The 9200-nt window shown below is 34.6% G+C and overlaps 1 protein-coding gene across 1 annotated transcript; it reads left to right on the top strand.

Moving 5' to 3' along the window:
• Positions 1 to 325: 325 nt before the first annotated feature.
• LOC114323156 (uncharacterized) lies at positions 326 to 7363 on the top strand. The gene is made up of 7 exons (XM_082913061.1): positions 326 to 463; positions 4458 to 4535; positions 4619 to 4734; positions 5706 to 5805; positions 6109 to 6494; positions 6543 to 7101; positions 7187 to 7363. The coding sequence occupies exons 1-7, from the start codon at positions 326 to 328 to the stop codon at positions 7361 to 7363; spliced, it is 1554 nt and encodes a 517-aa protein (XP_082769187.1).
• The last annotated feature ends 1837 nt before the right edge of the window (positions 7364 to 9200 follow it).

The following is a 9200-nucleotide window of genomic DNA, read 5'->3' as shown; positions in this document are numbered from 1 at the left end:
GTTGGAAGATTTGAAAAGGGATTTAAAAACAGAAAGAGAAAATGTAGGTGAAATATGAATAAAATATATTTATATTTTATATTTTTTTTCTTTTTCTTTCCAAATCTTTCAACCAAACAAGGCGTTAATGTATTTTCTTGTGATTTTTCTTTTACAGTTTTGCTCAATGCAAGATTATAATGAGATAACAATACAAGATTATTCCAAAATATATGTGAATAAAAGCAAAAATGTAACAATCATATTTAATGATGCTAATAAAAAAATTTGAAATTTCGTAAAGATATTTATAAATCATGGAAGGTTTGCTTTGGTAGCCTGTCACATGGCTTTGTCCTTGGAGAATCTGCTTTTAAGTAGTGGTCACATGGGTTTGTTCTTGTTACAAATTATTGACGTTGATGCCTTGACATGTGTTAGAGTAGTCATCGCCAAGGTCTTGAGTAGGAATGAGTTGGAGAAAGTATTGGTGAAATTGTTGGTGGTCGTTGGCTAGTGACAATTGGGGGAAGTGTTTCCAATATGATTTCATCATTAGAATCAGAGAGAATTCTGCCTAGGCCATAAGAATCATTTTCATTTTGACAGTTTTTTTATAATTATGTTCAAATTCGTGTTTTGAAATTGAGGGATACTTATCCTTTAACTTTTGTTTAAGTTCTTGTTTAAAATGATCATAATCAAAAGACTTTGAAGATTTGAGGCTTTAGAAAGCCATAGAAGGAGCAGGGTTAACAGATTTTCATTGTTTAGGTTGCTTGTAAAATTGGTGAAGCTGGTCAGGATAATGCTCTTCTTGAATTTTATTATTCTTCCACCATTTTGTTGCAATTTGGAGGTTGAGAAAATGTGTATTATATGGATATGATATGGTATATTTATCAGGCCATAATCCAGGGATTTTGAAATCAAGGACAAAATATGAAAATTCAGGGAAAGGAGGTTCAACTTCCTTTAGATAAATATGATACAAATCTTGGAGGGGATCTGGGAGAGCAGCAAATTAGAGACCAAATTGGTGCCACCACGGTTCAAACCATGTGGGAATGTCTCCAGTAGTGATATTAAAATTGGGTCCAAAACGAATTCACCAAGAATGTTGATTTTGGAAATAAAAGACATAAAACTAAGCATTTTGATAATCGTAATAATTATATTGAGTAGGTTTGACATATTAAAATTGGGTCCAAAAGAATTCACCAAGAATGTTAGAAGAACCGATTTTAGAAATAAAAGACGTAAAACGAAGCATTTTGATAATCGTAATAATTATATTGAGCAGGTTTGAGGTTTGAATTAGCAAATTTATGAAAAACTGACGGATGTCCCTATTTTGTTGGAGAAATAAGTTTGAGAATATGGAGTTTGGAATATTGAAGAAGGTTTTTGTCTTCCTTAGAGTAAACATAGTCAATTCTTCTTTTAGATAAAGAATCTGAATCTGCTATCGAATATACTGATAATACCTCTAATGATGAATTCTAGATCAATGAAATCGATAATGATATTCCCTCATCATAAACAGCCCGAAGATCATAATGAACCTCCTCATGATTGTCCATGCCAATCTTCCAATGATTATTATAAAGTTATTTTAGAAATGAATGGTCTTAGTATCAATGTTTTAACCGCACAAGAAAAAATGATCCTTAAATTTATTAATAATATTGATGATCTAAAAAAGAAACAGCAAGGATCAGGTTATGTTTAAATATTCTAACTCCAAACAAATACCACTCAATCTTCAAATACTACTCAAGAATTAAAATATGATATGTATGTACGATTTGAAAAATGCCTTTGATAGAGCTAATAAAGTCCGAACTTTCTAAATCTTATTACACCATTAAATATTAGTGAATTACCAATATAGCATTATTTTCCTATTGGTCCATTTATAAAATATTCATATTCCAAAAAAGATTATCGTTATCCCAAGAAATAAAAATCAAACCAATTCTAGGAACTCGTTTGAGAATTGATTATTTTAATTAATTTTTTAATTTTTTTATGAATATATATATATATATATATATATATATATAAAATGTAATTAGCTATTTCGAATTTTTTTTTTTTGGGACTATTTTAGTCAAAAACCTAACTTCCCACCCAACTGCTAAAAGTTAGAGTTGAATGAAAGTTGGGCCTTTTAAATTTTTTTTCCTTGGCTGAATTAAAGTTTAAGATGTTCATGTGATTTCACCGGATAGGAACACGAATATTGGAATTGATTTTACCAGAAAGATAAACTAATGTTGTGTTTGGTTAGGGGATTTGGGAAGGGATTTAGAAAGGGAAAAGGAAAAAGTGTGTGAAACTATGTGAAATATAAGCATGTTTTATTCACATTTCACCTATCTTTTCTATTTCCCTTTCCAAATCCCTCTCTAAATCCCCCAACCAAACACAGCATAAGAGTAGTTCTAACAAGTTTTTAGAGAAGGAACATATTTCATCTTTTGGTAACTAAGGAATGTGTTTTTTTACATTTATTTTTTTGTCAATCAATAAAAAGGGAGATGGAATTAAATACAAATATGAAAAATTTGCACTGAAATTGCATAAAGGGCATGTTACCCATTGTCCATTCAACTGGAGCACAAAATTTCATATGGACTTTTTATTTATTTATTGAGTTTGATTAGGATGGAATAATCTAATGGTGATATTACACGCTACTGATTATATGGTATAACCATTAAACTTTTCTTTGGTTTGTTTTTTAAAAAATTATTTCTATGTTGTGTAAGGTACAAACTATATTCTTTTGATAAATTTAAAATTTTAGAATATAAATATTCAAACAAATTATTCTGTTTAGTTTGATTTTTTAAAAAAAATTAGTTTAGACTGATTTTCCTGTATTTTCATATTTTATTTTATTTTAAATCTAAATACACCTAAAAAGTAAAATTAATTAACGAAATTATTAAAAGATATCACTAAAACAAATGAAAATCTGAACAAAAACATATGTGCATTTTTGTCTGGATTTTTATTTATTTTTAATGAATTTTTTATTTTTATTTTTGTAGTTTAGTTTTTTTATTTTTTATTTTTTTTTACTTTTTAAATGTATCTAATTTTGATGCATGTAAATTTTTTTTTAAAAAAAGAGAGGCTAAAATATAAAAAATATGATCCATTTAAATAAATCATGATTGCAAAACAAATTATCCAATTTATTAATAAATAAATTATTAAATCAATTAATAATTTTTAATGATATGAGAAATATTTTTCAATGAACAATTTTAATAATTTTATTGTTGCATGTGAAAGTAGTTAGAAATTTTATTTTCTCTATTTATTCTGTTAAATTAAAAATTATAACAAAGGGATGTTGTAATTTCTAGAATTATAGAGGTAATCCATATCTTAAACAAACTTCAAGGGTGTATTTGTAAATTATCCAAAAATAAAATTTTCATATTTCATAACTGACCAAGACTCTTTACATAATTACGAAAAATCCTTCATCCAAATTAATCCCACCAATATTGGTAACTAATACAAAAGAAAATGACAAAATGGAAAAGTTAAAGTACAAGCCACTATTGGCAAATAATATCAAACCAAAGGGCGAAATAGGAAAAGCAAAGAGAAAGCCCCAGGAGCCTCTTATTAGTAGACGGGAGCTTCTATCTACACACACCAAATCTCCTCTATACACACACTTAATGATATTTAATTTTATTACAATTGTATCCCTAAGTGAAATTACTATCTTAGACATCATTGTTGATTCAAAACATCTCAATGCACACATTCATCTAGAGTTCACATCTGTTGCATCGTGCACACATCCATCCAATTCAAAACGTCTCCAAGTTTGTAGCTTCATTGAGCTAGAAGTGAAAGCAGAGTATTCACTCATTCGTAGCTTCTTCCAAGTTCATTGAGCTAGAAGTGAAACCAAAGGGATTTGGCATTTCCATATTGCACATGCATTGTAGCTTCTCAATGCACTCATTCATCAACCTTCCTCATTCGTAGGGAAAGCATCATTGTTATGGTGGATTTGCCTTCTGAAAATCAGCAAATAAGTGTTTATGAGAAACATAGCGAAGGAAATGTGAGTTTCTCTCTCTTTTTTTTTTTTTCAGCGTTCGGATTACCAGAGTCGAATTATATTATTTGGTTCGGAAATCTACTACCAAAATAATTATTTATTTTCGGAAGTTGTTGTCCGAACAAAGTAATTAATTTCGAAAGTTGTTGTCCGAACAAAGTATTTAAATTCGGAAGTTGTTGTCCGAACAAAGTTAACTTTTACAACATTCACTTCTGAAATTTTAAAATAAATTCGGACAACTACTTCTGAATGAAGTGAATTTTTTTTTTCCCATTTTATATTCCAAATTTGCAAACTGCATACCAAATTTACAGTTTCGAATTGCAAATTAATCTTTATAATGCCATTAAAAATTTGTAATGTTATACAAAACATGTAGGAATATGTATCAACTCAAGGAAGTCAGGTTTGCGCGGATTTTGTGTTGGATTACACTACTCAATTCACAACTGAACAGGTTCACTCTACAAAATTATAATGATTATATTTCGAATTGCTCACCAAATGTAAATGTTTGATAATATTTATTTGACTTTGTAGGCATTCAAAAGTAAGGATGAATTGCTCAATTGGGTACGTGAAGTTGGAAAGAGAAATGGTTTGGTCATTGTAATCAAAACATCAGACTATGATGGAGGGAAAAAAAGACCCATGATGTATCTTGCTTGTTAGAGGAGTGGCCAATATAGAGTGACAAAGAAGTTAAAACATGATGGCAACAACACATCAAGAATAACCGGTACGAAGAAGTGTGGTTGTCCTTTTGATATGAGGGCTCACAGGTTTACCACATATAATGAATGGACATTGACCGTAGTATGCGGATTGCATAATCATCCACCTGCGGAGCACCTTGAGGGACATTCATATGCGGGGAGGCTATCAAAGGATGAGAAAGCATTGTTAATGGATATGTCAAAGAGCATGGTTCGGCCAAAAGAAATCCTAGTAACCTTGAAACAACGAGATGCCCTTAATGTAAGCACACTTAAAACCATTTACAATGTATGCCATCGAAACAGGGTGGTACAGAGAGCTGAAAGATCATAGATGCAACACTTATTGGGTGAATTGGCCAAGTATAATTACATTAAGCGCCATCGGTCTGAAGAGTCCACGATGACTGTGACAGACTTGTTTTGGGCACATCCTACCAGTTTGGACTTATTTCGGTCTTTCCTACACATATTAATTATGGATTGCACATATAAAACCAACAGATATCGTCTTCCTCTTCTTGAAATTGTGGGAGTGACATCAACTGAAATGACATTTTCTGTAGCTTTCGCATACTTATAGTATGAGAGGGTCGATAACTATGCGTAGGTGTTAGCTACATTGTGTGATGTCATGGATGGTTTTGTTGTGCCAACAATTATTGTTATTGACAGAGAGCTAGCCTTGATGAATGCCATACAGAAGATATTCTCGAGTGCCAGACATTTATTATGTCGTTGGCATATCAGTAAGAATGTATTGACCAAATGCAAGAAAATGTTTGAGACATAGCAGAAATGGGAGAAGTTCAACCATGAGTGGAACTCTTTAGTGTATTCATCTTCTGAAATTCAATATGATGAGCATCTTAAATCATTACTTAATGAATTCAGTAGTTATCCTGATGCAGTCAAATACGTCATGGATACTTGGTTGGTTCCTTACAAGGACAAATTTGTGGCAGCATGGACAGACACGTGTATGCATTGTGGCAATGTTACAACAAACCGGTAAGATTACTTTTCTTCAATATGTTATTAATAAGTGCCATGTACTTGATTTTAATTTGACTTACATTGAATTGAATAGGGCTGAGAGTGTACATGCAAAACTTAAAAGACAATTGGGTTCATGTCAAGTCTCATTTCAGGCATCATTTGAGAAAATACACAGTCTGCTTGAGTTGTAACACACTGATATCAAGGCTTCATTTGAGAAAAGTCTAACTGTTGTGCAACATCAATTTAAACCTTCTCAGTTCAGGGAGCTACGGAGTAATGTGTCTATCTCTGCATTGGAGTATTTGCTTGTAGAAAGTAAGAGCCAATTCCATTGGTATTGATGTTGAAACTTGTGGATGCGTCCTTCGCCACACTCATGGTTTACCTTGTGCCCATGAGATTGCTGACTACATCAGACAAGATCGTCCTATACCACTTGCTACCATACACTCACAGTGGAGGCAACTTCATATCTCCATATGCAAGAAAGGAGAGGAAACAGAAGTGAGTTGTCATGCAGAAGTAGAGTTGTTTGTGAACAAGTTTAATGAAAGTGATAGAACCATGCGGTTGGAGCTTTTGAAGAAGTTGAAAGAGATTGTATATCTGGGAAGCACTTTTCTTGTTGAGCCGGAGGTGAAGCCCAAAACACGTCCTCGGGATCATAAGAAGATCAATGTTTCTACCCGTCGTGACTCGTGTGCATTTGAGTTGGTGTAATCTGGACATGATTCCTTCTCACCTAGGGACACTCAAATCACTACATTAGCTTCTACTCTGCAAACCAAGAAGAAGCGACCTGTTAAGGGAAAGGAGAAGGTGAATCCGAAAGGGAAGGTATACATTATTAGAATAGTGAAACTTGGTGCATATGTTGATGCTTTCCCTTCTGGGTTGAAACCATACATTAAGTTTGTCAAGGATGTAGCTGCAGATGGAAATTGTGGTTTCAGGGCTATAGCTGCTTCAATTGGTCATACAGAAGATGATTGGGCTCAGGTTAGGCGTGATCTGTTGGGTGAGCTGCACACATACAAAGAGGAATACATTACACTTTATGGGTCCTACGAAAGGTTTGAAGAATTGACAAGCATATTGTCATACTTTGAAGACAGTCCTAGATACTCACATTGGATGACTATGCCAGACATGGGGTATCTTGTTGCATCGTGCTACAATCTTGTGTTATACCACTTGTCATTACAGCAATGTCTCCTCTTTTTATCTCTTAGAACAGTGCCAGTACCTCAACTTGATAGACGTAAGATTGCCATTGGGTTTGTCAACGGAAATCATTTCGTCCAGGTAAAACAAAAACTTATCAATTGGGTTTGTGCATGTACAAGAAGTTATGAGGTATGACCACTAACTCAATTGATATTTGGTGCAGGTTTTGTTGCAGCCAGGCCATCCAGTTCCTCCTATAGCCACTAATTGGCGAAAATACCGTCACCCTTGCGCTGTCGACTGGGATGATGCATATGTGCGTCGCATTCAACATTTCAAGGACATTATTCATGATAATGTAGCTACTCGAGAGACATTTGATGTTGTTGATGTCGCATGACACATGTATGCATTTGACAATGTTAAAATTATGGAAGAAATTAATGGATGTGTTTTTGATGTTGATGTGTTCTGTTTTGCAATCTGGATTGAATGTTATCGACCATTGTTACCATTCCATTGTAATAAGAAAATATCATTTACAAAATCAACGACCATTGCTACCATTCCATTCTAATAATAAAATGTCATTACAATACCATTGTTGCCATTCCATTCTAATAAGAAAATATTAACCACTGTTACAATTACAACAATATCATCTTACAAAAAATACCAAAAAAATTCATAAACTAACAAATAACATGTCACGAATTAGCTGTATGCCTACGTCTAGGCCTACGATTGCATGTCAATGTCGAAGATGAAAAGTGACCTCCAGTATAACTAGGTCCAGCTTCGTCAATATGTTGACCTTGAAGGACATGCGTCATACTCTCGATAGCCTGGTAAAGTCGATACGGATGTCGAATCCCCTCCTCATAACCAGCGTCAATAATAGGATGTGAAATATGCAGTGCATGTGCACTACGTTGCATTTGAAAAGAATATCACATTTTAGGTAACATATCAGAAAATAAAAAGTAAGTTACAAATGCATAAGAGAGGATAATATATTACATCGACATGTTGGCTGAAATCCTGATGGTCATGGACACGCGGTTCATCAGTGTGCTCAACATATAGGTGCGTGATATTCTTATACCAATCCATGTAACCCGGTATACATTCCCAAGGCTGACGAACTGGTGTGCTCCTCTGCTGCTTAGATAACACGTGGTTATCCCAAGCCTCCCAGATCCTATCCAAGTATCTATACATGACTGTATATCGTGCAGATATGTTGCCTCGAGCACCACGACTGGGAGCTAGCGGTGCATCTAGGATGGTTTGAACCCTGCCAAACTGCCTCAGAACTCTATCTGGATGATAGGGTTCGACAACGTCTAAGCACTTTAAGCATCCATGGTAGAACGTAACCGGGTTACATGGATGCCGGTCTTTGCAGCTGTGGTATGGATCCCAAATAACCTGTAAACGTAAAGTGTTTTTGAATTAAAGTTTATAAAGGGTAAGATAAATGAAAAGTGTTAAAATTATCTCAGGATGAGTAAACTTACATTAGTAGCTACCAAACTGTCAAGCTCGGCTCGAAAAGATTTCAAATGATCAATGGAGGAACCTGCCTCTCTCCTAGATGCCCAATGGTACACGTGTGGCATGTCTTCATTGTAGCCCATGTTCTGGTGAGGTCGAAATGCTCGGAAGTGCTCATAAATCCACGCCTCCAAAAGAGTCATAAAACCACCCATCTGCTTAACCCTGGACCTGCTAGCAAACCCCAACTGTCTGTATAAAAATGCTAATGCAGCAGCACTCCAGGTGTAAGTATGAATAGATCCCAAATCCATCAATACGCCAAGGTAAACAACAGGAACCTTGCCGCCACTCTTGTCACTGAAGAGTGTACATCCCAACAGAAACATCAAATAAGCTCTAGCAACGCACTGTATAGCCTCCTCAGGGTCTGAATCTGTGACACCAGCAACCTAACTTCGCAACCACTCAAGCCTGACTGAATTGCCACCAGCAGTAGAAACCTCTTCATGCGCTGCACGTTCAGTAATCCCCAAGCCATAAACGAGTAGTGTAACTCCATGATGATCTGTCACATTTGGTACGCTGACTGATTTGCCTACAATGGGAAGGCCAAGAATAGTGCCAACATCATCCAGGGTCAAGGTCATCTTACCAACTGTCATGTAAAATGTGTTCGTCTCAGGTTGCCATCTCTCAACAAAACTGGAGATTAGAAGCTTCTTGACGAACCGATAAGT

The sequence above is a fragment of the Camellia sinensis genome, chromosome 2 (assembly GCF_055761805.1).
Source record: "Camellia sinensis isolate YWXY chromosome 2, ASM5576180v1, whole genome shotgun sequence".
Lineage (NCBI taxonomy): Eukaryota > Viridiplantae > Streptophyta > Magnoliopsida > Ericales > Theaceae > Camellia > Camellia sinensis.
This window is presented reverse-complemented; position numbering and strand designations above follow the sequence as displayed.

Excerpts from the sequence above, each read along its gene's own strand:
- LOC114323156 (XM_082913061.1), top strand. The coding sequence starts at position 326 with ATGGCTTTGTCCTTGGAGAATCTGCTTTTAAGTAGTGGTCACATGGGT. Across the intron at positions 464-4,457 it reads GTAGGAATGAGTTGGAGAAA|GAATATGTATCAACTCAAGG; the intron begins GTATTGGTGAAA and ends CAAAACATGTAG. Across the intron at positions 4,536-4,618 it reads CTCAATTCACAACTGAACAG|GCATTCAAAAGTAAGGATGA; the intron begins GTTCACTCTACA and ends TTGACTTTGTAG.